Genomic DNA, 15,245 nt, shown 5'->3' with positions numbered 1-15,245 from the left:
TCCATGGCGGTTGTAACGTGACCGGAGATATTTTAAACACTTAGCACATAATTTAACCTTTCATTCCGTGACGATTAACGGAATTGCCTTCGTTGGACAGGGTGGGTGGTCCTGAAAAGGACCTTTGTTTTGTGAGGTTGACAGCTCAGATTACTTGGAGCTGGTGTACTTGGTGACGGCCTTGGTGCCCTCGGACACGGCGTGCTTGGCCAGCTCTCCGGGGAGCAGCAGGCGGACGGCGGTCTGGATCTCCCTGGACGTGATGGTGGAGCGCTTGTTGTAGTGGGCCAGGCGAGAGGCCTCACCGGCGATGCGCTCGAAGATGTCGTTGACGAACGAGTTCATGATGCCCATGGCCTTGGAGGAGATCCCGGTGTCGGGGTGGACCTGCTTCAGCACCTTGTACACGTAGATGGCGTAGCTCTCCTTCCTGGTCTTGCGGCGCTTCTTGCCGGTCTTGCTGGGGGTCTTCGACACGGCTTTCTTGGAGCCCTTCTTGGGCGCTGACTTGGCGGGTTCAGGCATGATAACGGTGCAGAGGCAGACGGTACCAATAACAGGTTGACGACGGTGCTGCTTCTCTTATAGAATGCTGATGCAAATGAGGCTCTGTGACTCCCTCAAAGTGATTGGGTAGAGTCTGCAAGCCACACTGGGCATGCGCCAGTTGGCTTCCAGGACTAGAAAACAAAGACTGGGTTTTGAAAACAAATATCCGTAAATGTACTTTTATCTGATTATTAAAAACACGTATATTAAAATGTAGGCGGTGCATGGTTATCATATCAGAGCAATTTAAATAACATGCTCACATGCGAATTTTTTTTTTTTTTTAACATTGAACACCACAAATGTGTTTTATTATTAAATGAAGTGAAATAAATTAAAATTAATGAAGTTAATGTCTGTTATTCTGGGCATGTGAGGAAAACAGTGTATATTTAAGGAAACAAGCGGGGAAACACGTGCATTACAATGTAAACATAAAACATTTTAACGTGGTATTTTGGAAGCTTTCAGTAGAATTAGCGAAATACAGAAGGTTCAAAATAGAAAATGTCCAAACTCTCCGTAATGGCGCAACTGGCGCAACTGGCGCTGTGTCCGGATGGGTCCAGTGCTGGGCAGCTGGTGTGTTATTTGAAAGGTCCGCCAAAAGTAACGGACAAAAAGACAAAGATATACAATTGTTCTAACACTGATTAAACATACAGAGTCAAGATGCCAGAGGTTTATTTCTCATATACATACGTTCATACATATATGTAGTGTAATGTATTTGCAACACAACCGGAGATTATGAACAATAGTTACTAACCCAAACAAAATAGCTAATATAATACAGATGACATAATAGTTCTATAATATTCAATTCATTGTTATATTTAACAGTCTATACAGAACGTAAACGGCAAATTACAATAATATTCCACATGATGGCTGTGATTGGTGTCAGGGAATTTTATTTTAACAATTAAGTTTTCATATGGTTATATATTTCACCAATATTTGATTTGTGTTACATGTATGCACCGAACACCAACAAATTCTTTGTTTGTGTAAACTAACTTGGAAAAGACTTTTCTGATTCTGAAGATACCTGGATTATGGGGTGTTGATGTGGTATATGACAAACAATTTAAATTAAATGAGGGATAAGCCGGTAGGATACAACGTTATCCTTAGAGGTTCGCAAGATCTGCTCTGTACGAAGATGTGGGTGGCTCTTAAAAGAGCCTTTGGTTTGTCTCTTGAAGGGTTCGAGTGAGTTTACTTCCCCTTGGCGGCCTTCTCGGTCTTCTTGGGGAGCAGCACAGCCTGGATGTTGGGCAGGACGCCGCCCTGGGCGATGGTGACGCCGCCCAGCAGCTTGTTGAGCTCCTCGTCGTTGCGGACGGCCAGCTGCAGGTGACGGGGGATGATGCGGGTCTTCTTGTTGTCACGGGCGGCGTTTCCAGCCAACTCCAGGATCTCAGCGGTCAGATACTCCAGCACGGCCGCCAGGTAGACGGGGGCGCCGGCGCCGACGCGCTGGGCGTAGTTGCCTTTGCGCAGCAGCCGGTGGACGCGGCCGACGGGGAACTGGAGTCCGGCGCGGGAGGAGCGAGTCTTGGCCTTCGCCCTGGCTTTGCCGCCTTGTTTGCCTCTTCCAGACATGGTTCAAGCGGTTTCAAATTTTGAAAATGACGGAGTGGCGCTCCAGCGATATAATAAAGCCTTGCAGGAACGATGTGATTGGTCAGCGCTGACCCAAGTTTGGTCGTCCAATCAGAACCCAGTGTACTGTAACAACGCAAGTCCAATGCAGTAGTTTGTGTCATGTCGTGAATTTTTTTGGTATTTTCGCTCTGAAATGAGATTATTTATATCCATTTTGTTTTTTTATTCATTGTTAATAATATATATATATAAATACACAGCTTGTTTTCTATGTATACAATATGCTTTAAACATTTCTCATTATTACTATTAATAATATATATTTGAATCATTCTATTCACCACAGTTGTCAATTTATTTTTACATTTTGAACAAAGATTGTTTAGTTGCAAAGTCTTGTGCTGATCTCATACGAGGTAGGGCCTACTATTTTATAAGCAAATCATGAATAGTATAATTTAATTCAAATGAGGGCCTACACGGAACTTACAGAAAGAAAATGAAAATATTTATTTTTAACAAAGTAATGGTTCTTTAAAACGAACTGCAAATGGTAGAAGGGTGAGGAGAATAAAGAATTAAATAATGAATTTGTTTGTGGGATGGGACATTTAATTTTAAATAGGCCAGGGCCTATTTCAGTCAAGTTCTGGTTTGTCTTAGTTGTATAAAATGTGCATTGTAGTGAAACCGAAAAAATGTCATGATTGCACTCTGCACCAAAAAATATAAATTATTATTCTAATAATACACTTAAAACGCTCGTGGAGGTTAAGTCAGTTAGGATTGACATGGACGTGGAGAGTGACTATATCTGTACATGATGTACTGTGAATAAATGAATACACATGGTGTGCATATGCAACAGTTTAGTTAAGAACTATTACAGTGTTATTTCAATAAATTTAAAAATACTGCAAAGGATGGTGGCTCAGGCGGTAGAGCTGGTGGTCTAGTGATCCAAAGGTTGCTGGTTTGATCCCAGGCTCCTCCTGCTAGCATGCTGTAGTGTCCTTGAGCAAGACACTTAACCCCTAATTGCTCCTGATGGTTGCGTCCGTCGGTGTTTGAACAATTGTAAGTCGCTTTGGATAAAAGCGTCTGCTAAATGTAATGTAATGTGTGTTTAATTATGGAACGTGTATATACAGAAATACATGTCAATAGTAATCGTGTTTGATCAATAACATTATGTGACTCAAGCATTCGATCAGAGCTTTTCATGGTTTGATGTGAAATGCATTATAAAAAATATTAATATGCAATTATGTAGAAAAAAAAACTGCTCATGGGGAAATATTTTGTCAAAGTACAATGGGAGAAAGACAGAAAAAACATCTTAAGGAAAAGCAGCTGCAATATCTACTTTTAATTGAAAGAATGCAAAGTTCAAGTTCAAAGTTCAAGGTGTACTTTATTGTCATTTCCCCATACTCCAAATGTGCAAGTAATATTTGTAACACACAACATATAACATGAAAGTGCCAAAAGACAACAACAATAGACACAACAACACAACAAGACTAAGGATATTCTTATATACTCAATAAGTCAAATGAGGTATGTTATTTAGGTAATAAGGTGCAGTGCAAAGCTAGCAGCAAGATGATACATATGTATTGTAAAAATGTAAATATTGTGCAGTCAGTTGGTCGTTGTGGGTGTCGTGTTCATAAAGAAGAAGTTCATAAAATAAGTGTCATTTGCTCAATTTACCACCTCATCCAACTGATGAAGCGAATGAATGTAGTTATGAGAATATAGAGAACATTCTAAATTGAAATTCGTTATGTACAGTGTTAATGACAGGATGAGTGCACTTAAATCACATGTTATTTCAAAATGATTATAGGAAGGACGTCGTCGGGACGTTTTAACCCATAGGTCAATGGCGTCATCTGCTGGTCAGATCAGGAACAACGTGTAGGTAAGTGTGCTCAGATGATTCTATGCAAGACAGACATTTGTCAGTCGGTGTCATTTTTTGACCTTGTCGCTGATATTTTACAGTTTACCACTAAAACATGTAAAATAAATAACTCATCAGGACACCGTGTAATTTCTTGTTTGGTCTTGTTAAACTCCCCTCATATTTACAGTGTGACTTGCGGTACTTGCCACCAGATGAGAGTGATTCACATTATGGATGAATAACATGGAAATGAATGGGGGAAAATTATAATTAATATTTTTGTGAAAACAGATTTAGAAATGCTTCTCGAATTACATCAAATGTACGAGTATATCAAAGTATAAAACACGTATTTTTCTTTCGCCAACAGGCAACACTGTGACCATAACTCAATTTCGGCACTTAAATGTCTTCAGGTTGGGACTCTTAGCAAACCTGTGAAGTTTGGGGCGTATTTAATAATGTGTTTGTTGGCACCTTGTCTTCATGCTTTTGATGTTTTATGTAAAGCACTTTGAATTGCCTTGATGTTGAAATGTGTTCTACAAATAAACTTTCCTTGTCTAGACTGCGAACCACAAGATTCCCCATCACAAGACAGAAAGTTGGGTCGTGTGAACAGTACAGGGATCTGACGACTTTGAAAGTCACGTTGTGTGCCCATGGCATTAGGGGCTACGCTCCTATTGGTGTACCAGGGACCGAGGCCCCCGACACTACACTCCCTGCTGGACCCGAACACGCCTCAGTCGCGTAACCGTCCAGGGCGAAGGCTGAAGCAGCCAAAGCCGACACTGAACGCAACGTGTCGGCACCGTGAGCTTAGTGGTCCGTCGTGCCCAACCAAGGCCAAAGGAACCAAAGGAACCAATGAACACGACACACACTGTACACACAGCGTTAGTCAATAAGCACCTCAGACAGCATCAGCACTGAAATTCGCTGTGCTCCGCCGTCCTGATTGGCTGAAGCCAGTAGATTAATACATTTTGGTACATCCGCATACGAGATACACCAATAAGAGCGTAGCCCGGAAGGGGCGGAGCCTCCTGACATAATATGAGTAGAACAAGTGGCGACGACTCCCCGCCCGTCAGCCCGAGGCCTTAAAGCTTCACGGACAGAGAGGAGTCATGCAAACTCAAAATTGCGCAGGTTAAGTGGGCGAAACGTTGAAAAAGTTAAATATTAAATATATGCATATATAAATATTAAAGTTGTTGAAAAATATGCATAATACAGTATATATGTTTATGTGTTTGTAATGCTTTAATCTTTTTTTTATTTTTCGTTTTGCTTGGTTTTCTTCATGGTGGCTTTCTTTGTTGTTTTTTGTGCAGCCTTCCTTCGTCCAATCAGGGTGCTCCACTGATACCAAGCGGCATATTCTGTCCAATAGGACACGAGCAACACAGTGCAGATTCCAACGTAGACGTTTTGTCTTTTTACGAAAATCAATCAAACAGTGCAATATTTAAATATGAGACTTGTTTCCATTTGTCAGTCTGGTCTTTGCACTTTATACAGTTGTAGTGAATAAAATATTTATTATTGTTTCAACTGCTTATTTGAATGGGTGTATAGTTATTTAGAATAAGAAGAATGAAAAAATAAGCATTCCGCCCTCTTTCGTATTTTATTTGAAAATAAAGTCAAATAGTTTACAATCTGTGACTGGTGTCAGATTTTGGTAGTGCTTGGCTGGAACTGTTGAAGTTCCTCGAGGTTTCAGGAAATTTAGCGTTAGACTTGACTGATCACTCAAGAGATGTTTCATATAAGATAAGAAAAGATCAAACTTTGTTAATGCCTGCGGGGAAATGTGTATATTCATTTAAATATACCAGTCCATGCTGCGTCTCTGACACAACCCTTCATGTCGCCGTCGGTTTTCTAATTTTAATTTCAGTATTTTCATTTCAGTTAAAGATATTTCCATCCCACCTCGTCCTGCAGGTCCACGTGTCACTCCTCTGCTGAGATGTAAATTTAGAAGTGTACGTCACCATGGCAACCGGGTCAAGCTGGTAGGCAGCCTGTTTGACATTTTGTTCTGCCTGATTTTCCTTTGTCTTTATTTCAGTTGTATTGTGCAAAAAATAGAAATCCCAGTGGGAAATCCCTGAATGACTCAAGGTTACAAACCAACGAGGCAGGAATTGGAAGCCAAGATGGCTACCACAAAAATAAAATATGCAAGTTTCTTCTTCTTCTTCTTCCTCCTCCTCCTCCTCCTCCTCCTCCTCCTCCTCCTCCTGAGGACGAAGGAGGAACTTTGAGAGAACAAGCGCATTGTGGCTGATGGAGTTAAGGTGGAGTTAGGGTGGCGTTAAGGTGGAGATAAGGTGGACTTATTGGGGAATTTAATTGTGTGTCACTCTCCAAAGCATTGGAGATCATCGTGCAGATCTGCGAGAAAGATGGCCGCTCCTCTGGCCTCTGGGGAGAGACAGAGAGAGAGAGGATTTTTGAATTGACCAAAAAATATATATGTATGCATTAGCAACACACACAGATGTTCTGAAAACGTATTTCCTCCCGTACGGACGCCGGTCCGAAAGTTGGACAGACTTTTAACCCCCCCGGTGGAGGCACAGAGAACCACATGAGGGTCGTGGCTCGTAGGTTCCTGGTGCAGGTCGGGGCGCTGACGTCAGCATTTTCAAGAGGCTCCGTTTCACTTACCTCGTTTGGAAAAAGCTATGTTTTCGGTCCCTAAAATCCAGTTTTTTTGTGGACGGGGCCTGAATATATAACATGAATATCACATCTCTTATAACAATACATCAATAATCAATACAGCAAGGAAGTCGCAAAGAGCCAGGGCGAGTGAGAGAGACTCGCCTCCTTCCAGCAGAGATGCATGATGTCATAGATGGCAGCCGTGGCCAGTTTGGGCCGGAAGAGGCGCTGACCCTGCGTTACCATGGCAACCACCTGGTGGTTCTGGCTGTGTTCGAACGGCATGCGACCCTCGCTGAACACCTCCCACATCAATACGCCTGCGGGCGCGCACACACACACACGCACATGCACACGCACACACACACACACACACACACACACACACACACACACACCTGTTCAGGTTATTATAAATCAAATCAATCAGACACTTTATTGATTGGGAGATCAGCAGATCACCTCAAAATAGGCAGTAATAATAATAATAAAGTTAAAATAATACATAACGAAAAACATTTAATGTAAAGATGAAACCTTAACCTGAGGATTACCTGAAAAAATGGCAATTTACAATAAAGCTGAGGAAACATTCCAATACACAATAACCTAATAATGACGAACAAAATAAAACCAACAATAAACCAGAAAAAAACAACTAAAATGAACAATGAATAATAATAAAACAAGCCTAATCAGTGCCTCCGACCACTCCCACACAAATCATAAAGGCCTCAGAGCCAAATTAAATGTAATTGGCCATACTAGAACTACAATTAGTATAAAACGTGTAAATATTCAATATTATACAATACAATAAAAAATATAAAGATGACAAGAAAATACATAAAACATGATACAAAATATTTATCGTACTTAATACTAAAAAGATCATCTGAATTTTGTATTTTATCGCAGAAATGTGCTCATACGCTGTTAGTGAAGTATGTACAGTTTGTTTCACTACTGATTTTAAATGTTCTTATTGTAAGTTTCTTTGGTCACTTAAAGAAAATGGAAAATCCTCCCTAAGCCCTGTAATAATAATAATAATAATAATAATAATCATATCAATATTAATAATAACCACAATAGCAATAATAATAATAATAATAATAACAATTATAAATATCGTTGGGAACTAACCGTAGGACCAGACATCAGACTTGCTGCTGTACTTGCAGTAGTGCAGAACCTCTGGTGGAGACCATTTGACTGGAAACATGGAGCCACTGGAGCTGGTGTACTGGTTATCTAGAACGTACCTACAACATGTAAACTGGGCTGGTTGAAGGAATCCAAATAACGCAAAAAAAACACGTCAAACACTTAATCCTAAATATATAATAATAATAATGGTAGCTCAGGAGGTAGAGCTGGTGGTCTAGTGATCCAAAGGTTGCTGGTTCGATCCCAGGCTCCTCCTGCTAGCATGCTGTAGTGTCCTTGAGCAAGACACTTAACCCCTAATTGCTCCTGATGGCTGTGTCCGTCGGTGTTTGAACAATTGTAAGTCGCTTTGGATAAAAGCGTCTGCTAAATGACTAAATGTAATAATAATGATAGGGGGTGTGGTGTGGTTTTTTTTTTTGTTTTCCTCAAAAAGCTGCGCGTCCTTACCTGGTCATTCCGAAGTCGGACACCTTCACCACCAGCGAGTCTGAGACCAAGCAGTTCCTGGACGCCTAAGGGGGAGAGCAGAGGATCACGGGAGGAGTCAATATAGGACTGGAGGAGAAAGGAGCAAATTTAAATAAATAAAATAGAGAAATGTTCTGTTCCATCCAGCAGGGGGCAACAGTGAGACATTTCCCCACACGTCAAAAAGCTTCAACCCTAAGTCCTCCATTTGCTGAGCCTGGTAAGATGGCTACCAGATCTCTGTGGATGAAGCTGTTGAGCTCCAGGTGCTCCATGCCCTCCACCACGTCCTGACACATGCTCAGCAAGGACCCCAGACTGAAGCTCCCCCGGCCCTGCCTGAGGAAATTTAGCAGGCAACCCCGTTCCATGAACTCCGTGACGATGTAGATGGGACTCTGCTGGCTGCACACTCCATACAGCTGGACCAGTTTGGGATGGGACAGCCTCCTGAGACGCACACACACATATAACTCTCACTTCGATGCATACACAGACCACTCCCCTTTACATGACATTGGCCACGCCCCCAATTTACCTCATGAACCCTATTTACATCAGGTCAGTGGCTGCAGCCCCTAATTACATCACCACGTTGGCCATGGCACTCTATATACACATGACCTTGGCCACGCCCCCCACCTCCCATCATGACATCGGCCACACTCCACACAACTTGGTCAAGCACCCCTACTTCAATCCTGACCATGGCCACACCCCAAAATTCAAACATGACCATGGCCATGTCCAAGGACACGACTTACAATCACAACCTTGGTAATGCTCCTACCTTTGTCATGACCATTGCCATGCCCCCACCTTTCATCATGACCTTGGTAACTCCGCTATCTACTTCATGACCTTGGTAATGCCCCTACCCTTGCCATGACCTTGGCCACACCCCCACCTTTCATCATGACCTTGGCTTCGCCCCCACCTTTCATTATGACCTTTGTAACGCCCCTACCCACTTCATGACTTTTGTTACGTCCCCTACTTATGTCATGACCATGGTTATGCCCCTACCTACTTCATGATGTTGGTAACGCCCCTACTTACATCATAACCTTTGTAACGCCCCCTACCTATGTCATGAACTTGGCCACGCCCCTACCTTTCATCATGACCTTGGTAACAGCCCTAACCACGTCATGACGGTGGTAACGCTCCTACCTATGTAATGATCTTGGCCACGCCCCCACCTTTCATCATGACCTTGTTCACACCCGCAACCTACATTATGACCTTGGATACATTATACGATACCTACAATATACCTTGGTCACACCCCTACCTACATCATGACCTATGCCACTCCCCCTCACAGTCCAACATGACATTGGCCCCGCACATCATACCTGGTTCAGGCCCCTACTTACATCGTGACCTTGGTAACGCCCATACCCACGTCATGACTTTGGCACAGCTCCCACCTTCCATCATTACCTTGGCCACACCCGCAACCTTCCATCCTGAACTTGTTCACGCCCGCTACTTACATCACGACCTTGGTCAAACCCCTACCTACGTCATGACCTAGGTTACGTCCCTACCTACATGATGACCTTGACCAGATCCCCTACTTTCATCACGACATTGGTTATGCCCCTACCCATGTAATGACCTTGGCCACACCTCCAATTCCCATCATGACTTTGTTCATGCCCCCACCTTCCATTACCTTGGCCACGGGCCCCTCCTTCACTCATGACCTTGTCACGCCCCTATCTACGTGATGACCTTTGCCACGATCCCCGCCTTTCATCATGACCTTGGCTACGCCCCCGACTTACATCATGACCTTGGCTTCCTCAATGAAGTCTTCCTCGTACATAGCCCCCTCCCTGATGGCTTTGATGGCCACCTTGTGCCGAGCTCTCCACTTCCCCAGTCGCACCAGTCCGAACTGGCCGCTGCCCAGTTCCTTCATGAAGGTCAAGTCACTGGGATTAATCTCCCACTTTTCTGGGGAGAGAGATGGAGTAAAAATGAATAGATCACAGACGTTGAGAGGAACGATTATGTGGAAGCCACATCAAACTGACAAAACCAGGGTTTAGCACACACACACACACACACACACACACACACACACACACACAAACACACACACACACACACACACACACACACACACACACACAGAGAGACAGAAATCAGACCGTAGCTGAAGCCTGCAGTGGAAGGCGCTGATGTGTCCTGTTTACTGACTGGATACCTCAACCTGGACACAATACCTGAGACACAGAGACAGGCCAACAGAATTAATGTTTTATAAAATGATAAACGTGGGCAGGGTGAAACAGAGGGGAGCGGCCATGATGTAAGCTGGGGGCGTAGCCAAGCTAGATGGACAGACAGACAGCACCAGAACATATACACAGTAAACAATATCAGTGCAGGTGATGTCTGAATGGGTCAGTGTTGTGTACCGTTAACACCACAAGAGGGCGCTTGTTGCTCATTGTCCAAAACAAGGCATTTTGTCGTGCTTATTCTTGTCTTTATATTTTGAAGAAAACAACAAAAAAGGGCACAGTAATCTGACATACTGTGTGTTAAAGGGAACCTATTGTGCTTGTCCTTATTTTCTGTCATGTATTTATAATGTTAGAATTTGGGAGGTTCATATTAGACATTGCCAAAGTGTCAAATAATGAGGTAAACTAATGTTTAAATGAGCCCTCGTAGATCTAATATGAGTGACGATTCAACAGCTGGATCAGTTATTTCGTGCCTCCAATTTGCTCAGAAACAGATATGGGTGGACTGATACAGCGAAATCGGTGAAAGTTTACAGAGGGAACACCCCTCGCCGCGCTTCCAGAAGTCGGACAATCACAAGGAAGAGGGCTTTTAGGGAGGGGGGCCTCAAGGAGACGGCTAAAACGGCTTGTTTTAACAGAGGCTGAATCTAGGGGCTGCATAAAGGGCCGGTGTAAGATAAATAATGTATTTTTTCAACTGTGAATGCAAAGCTACTATAGTGGAGTCCAAGAACAATAATATAGAGTGGAAATGAGCATAATAGGTCCGTTTTAAATGCCAAGAGGGAAAATCAAATTGTTTTTACACCGGATGCACAAGATATTTGATGAAATATTCCATTGTGAGTTAGTTCACAGTTTGATTCTATTATTATTAATAATACTAATAATACTAATAATACTACTACTACTACTACTACTAATAATAATAATAATAATAATAATAACTTTGTATAGCGCCTTTCAAAAAACCCAAGGTCGCTTTACAGGAGAGGGGCGGGGGGGGGGGGGGCAGATTAAGGGAGAGAGGAACAAAACAAAAACGAAGGAATAGCTAAACTTACTAACTAATTAGGAAAGGCTATGGTGAAAAGGTAGGTCCTGAGGGTTGTTTTGAAAGTGTCCAGGGTTGGGGCGTTACGGATTATGGGGGGGAGAGAGTTCCAGAGGGTGGGGGCTGCCACACTAAAAGCTCTGTCTCTGAAAGTTCGTAATGTGGTACGGGGGACGGACAGCAGACCTACAGTATGTCAGAGGACAGCAGGTTTCGGGATGGAGTGTGCTGGTGGAGGAGGTCGGACAGGTATCGGGGGGCGAGTGCGTAAAGGGATTTGTATGTGAGGAGGAGGAGTTTGTAAGAGATGCGGAACTAGCCAGTGGAGGTGGATGAGGGTGGGGGTGATGTGCTGCCAGGGCTTGGTGTGAGTGAGAACCCTGGCAGCTGAGTTGTGCACATACTGGAGCCTGTCCAGGGCTTTGCTGGAAACCCCGGACAGGACTCCGTTGCAGTAGTCCAACCGGGAGGTGATGAAATCGCGGATGAGGGTTTCTGCCACGGAACCTGAGAGCGAGGGACGGAGACGGGAGATGTTTTGGAGGTGATAGAAGGCGGACTTGGTGATGGATCTGATGTGTGACTGAAAGGAGAGGGTAGAGTCCAGGATAACACCCAGGTTGCGGACCTCGGGAGATGTTTTGAACGAACAGCCGTCGACGAGGAGGAGATCTCCAACCCTCTGGAGCAGCGGCTTTGGGGCCACAACCATGAGCTCTGACTTTTTGCTGTTGAGTTGGAGTAGGTTAGTTGTCATCCAGTTTTTTATGGCATGAAGGCAATTGACCAGAGACTGTGGGGGGAGCAGAGTGGATGGTGAGATGCTGAGATAAAGCTGTGTATCATCAGTGTAGCAGTGGAGGTTGAGACCATGGTGACGAATGATCTGGCCGGGGGGGAGCAGGTAGATGATGAAGAGTGTTACACCAAGCAAAGAGCCTTGAGGGACGGCATGGTTGACTGGGGCATGGAGGGGAGGAGGAGCCGTTGATGTTGACAAACTGAGTTCTGTTTGATAGATATGACTGAAACCATGAGAGAGCGGTGATGCCAAGGAGATCGGATAGGCGTTTGAGGAGGAGACTGTGAAATAATGACCTTAACAGTGTGTGGTGGGAATTATACTTTGATTCAAGAGAATGCTTGTGTTTAGACAGATTAGATAAGATATTTCACAAGGTGTGATGTGATATCAGGCTGAGACCTTTGGGGAGGAGGCAGCGTGGACGCAGGGAGTCGTACCTGCGGCGTTGTGTTTGTGGTAGTCGATCAGGGCGCTGATGGAGCTGAACTGGTGCTTCTCCGCCAGGTAGAACTGCTTGAAGGGAGTCTGGACCTCCTTAATGTGGTAATGCTTAATGGCCGCCCCGCGGTCCCTGGCACCACAACGACGCGACCGTAGCCAAGACAGAAGTAAAAAAAAAGAAATTCAACGTCAAGGAGACATGAACGGCTCCAACACCAACGCCTGGACACACTGTTTTGTTCTGGAAAGGTCTGCGGGTGACTGCTTTACCCTGCCAGGGACTTGGTATAGACAGAGACCGTGTAGGCTCCTAGACGACTGGAGTCCCGCACCATGAACGCTCCCTCCTTGTCCTGAAGGGGGCGACAGAGTCACAGGAGGCGGTGACTCCGTGCAGGGACCAACGTTCACGTCGATTCCTTTCTCGTGAACGCACACAGTGCGTCATTTATCGGAGGCGATGCGGAACGGAGCGGAACCTCACCTCCCGCCTCAGCAGCTCCTCCGCCTGGTTCCTGTTGATGTGTTTACTGTACCAGCTGGACAAACGCACAGAGTTCATCCGTTTGAGATTCTTTGGCGGAGTTAATTCCACGGCCAAGAGAAAAGGGGCAACAGCGTCTCCTCCTTAGTAATCTCAATAACTGTAAGTAACTCTAAATAAGTCAAAGTACCTCTTATTAACTCTTAATAACTAACTTGGAGTAACTTGGAGTGAACCTCTACGAACGTAGTATCTCATAGTAATTGGAACGAAGTCTAAGTGACTTTTTCGTTCTCACTCTCGGTCACACTAAGTAATTCTAAGCAACTCTTAGACACTCAAAGTAACTCTGAATAACTAAGGAAGTCTAAGTAACTAAGTAAAAAGGTCTGTGTACGTTTCCATAGCAATACACAGTGAAACATTCACGCCAAAGACACTAAATGGTGACGGTGTAAGCTCACCTGAACTGCTGCAGGTTCCCACTTTTCTTCTCACTTACATAGTTGCTCGGGATGTAGCCCTCCTCCCTGCGGAGCGCAAACACACACACACACACACACACACGGGCTAGTAATTTAGGATGTATTTTCCTCCATTTTTGTTTAGTTTATACGATAAACTAAATATTATAGATTGCAGCTCAGTCAGAATCATGCAATGTGATGATGTCATCAGAGCTGCTGGTATAATTAGTATTTGAATCGCCTGATATGAAATAATGAATAATTAATACAAATGATGAGTTGAATGATGATTCATAATTGTTTGAGCAAGTCGCAATCATGATTTACAACTGTTTAGATTCTACGACCACATCTTCTCATCCAAATTCAAGGGGAATTTTAAGCCGACATTAGAAATGATGCAATAAATCAAAACTTGAATGAAGCATTTCCATCAGTCGGGTTTGAGGAAAACGAACCGTTGATGGGATCTTTCTATGTTCCGTTGTTTTATTACCCTGTACACTATCGCAGTGAAGAAACCGAGGAAAAGGACTGTATTGCATCATTTCAAAATACAGAATATAAAATCAATGTATTCAATTAAATGAACAAGTAACATCTTGGCAACACAACACATCAAACACAAATCAAGAGAGATGGACGGATATGTATCATAAAAATATTGTATTTATAAAATGTAAAGACGTACCCCTTCAGAGGACACATATGAAAGTAAATGTAAATAATTATTATTTGTTGTTTTTGTTTTACTTTTCACGGGCACCACTTGGAGCATCGCAGTGTTAGAGGATCATCTTACTTCTTACTTTATCCAGTCCAGCATTTTAGTTTTATTATGGTATTGGCCCAAGACAGATACTAGGACTGGGGTCAGGGCCATGCATGTCAAATGTTTCAATAAACACACACACACACACACACACACACACACACACACACACACACACACACACACACACACACACACACACACACACACACACACACACACACTGACCCGTGCAGGTTGCGAGCCTTGTACCAGTTGGGATCGCAGTGCTCCACCACCACGTACTCGTGGTCTCGGACCAGGCTCAGATCATGGGGCTCAACGCCACGGAAGTCGTAAAGCGCCACCACCACCACCTCGCCTCCGTCACCGCTGTCGCCCGCATCCTCCTCCGGGGCGAGCGGAGCACGGGGGAGTCCACCCTACGGAGAGATTGTGTCTTCCACTTTCCGTCTCTGTGTAGATCACCCCACTCTGGACCTACTACTACTATATAGTGCTTTTTAAAATTCTACAAGACAACTTAGTATCATGAATATATCTTTGTTTTAACTCATCAT

At 43.8% G+C, this 15,245-nt stretch overlaps 3 protein-coding genes across 3 annotated transcripts in view; all 3 read right to left on the bottom strand.

The window, feature by feature from the left end:
• Positions 1–150: 150 nt before the first annotated feature.
• Positions 151–525, bottom strand: LOC307247362 (histone H2B 1/2-like; the record flags this gene model as incomplete). Its single annotated transcript, XM_080023513.1, has 1 exon — positions 151–525. The coding sequence occupies one exon, from the start codon at positions 523–525 to the stop codon at positions 151–153; it is 375 nt and encodes a 124-aa protein (XP_079879639.1).
• Positions 526–1,397: 872 nt separating this feature from the next.
• LOC307246802 (histone H2A-like) lies at positions 1,398–2,157 on the bottom strand (the record flags this gene model as incomplete). Its single annotated transcript, XM_080022820.1, has 1 exon — positions 1,398–2,157. One exon carries the CDS (start codon positions 2,155–2,157, stop codon positions 1,771–1,773), a length of 387 nt encoding a protein of 128 aa, XP_079878946.1. The 3' UTR covers positions 1,398–1,770.
• Positions 2,158–6,379: 4,222 nt separating this feature from the next.
• Positions 6,380–15,245, bottom strand: part of tec (tec protein tyrosine kinase) — a gene marked incomplete at both ends in the record, with an annotated part of 12,076 nt that continues 3,210 nt past the window's right edge. Inside the window, 12 exons of the mRNA XM_080023552.1 lie at positions 6,380–6,511; positions 6,917–7,074; positions 7,901–8,019; positions 8,375–8,439; positions 8,629–8,845; positions 10,189–10,360; positions 10,558–10,632; positions 12,959–13,092; positions 13,233–13,315; positions 13,447–13,501; positions 13,911–13,972; positions 14,910–15,107. Of these exons, the coding sequence (XP_079879678.1) occupies positions 6,380–6,511; positions 6,917–7,074; positions 7,901–8,019; positions 8,375–8,439; positions 8,629–8,845; positions 10,189–10,360; positions 10,558–10,632; positions 12,959–13,092; positions 13,233–13,315; positions 13,447–13,501; positions 13,911–13,972; positions 14,910–15,107 (1,470 nt within the window). The remainder of the gene's footprint in view (positions 6,512–6,916; positions 7,075–7,900; positions 8,020–8,374; positions 8,440–8,628; positions 8,846–10,188; positions 10,361–10,557; positions 10,633–12,958; positions 13,093–13,232; positions 13,316–13,446; positions 13,502–13,910; positions 13,973–14,909; positions 15,108–15,245) is intronic.

This window comes from Zeus faber, assembly GCF_960531495.2.
Source record: "Zeus faber genome assembly, chromosome: 22".
NCBI classification, from domain to species: Eukaryota; Metazoa; Chordata; class Actinopteri; order Zeiformes; family Zeidae; genus Zeus; species Zeus faber.
Note: the sequence above shows the minus strand (reverse complement) of the source record. Positions and strands in the feature narration are given on the sequence as shown.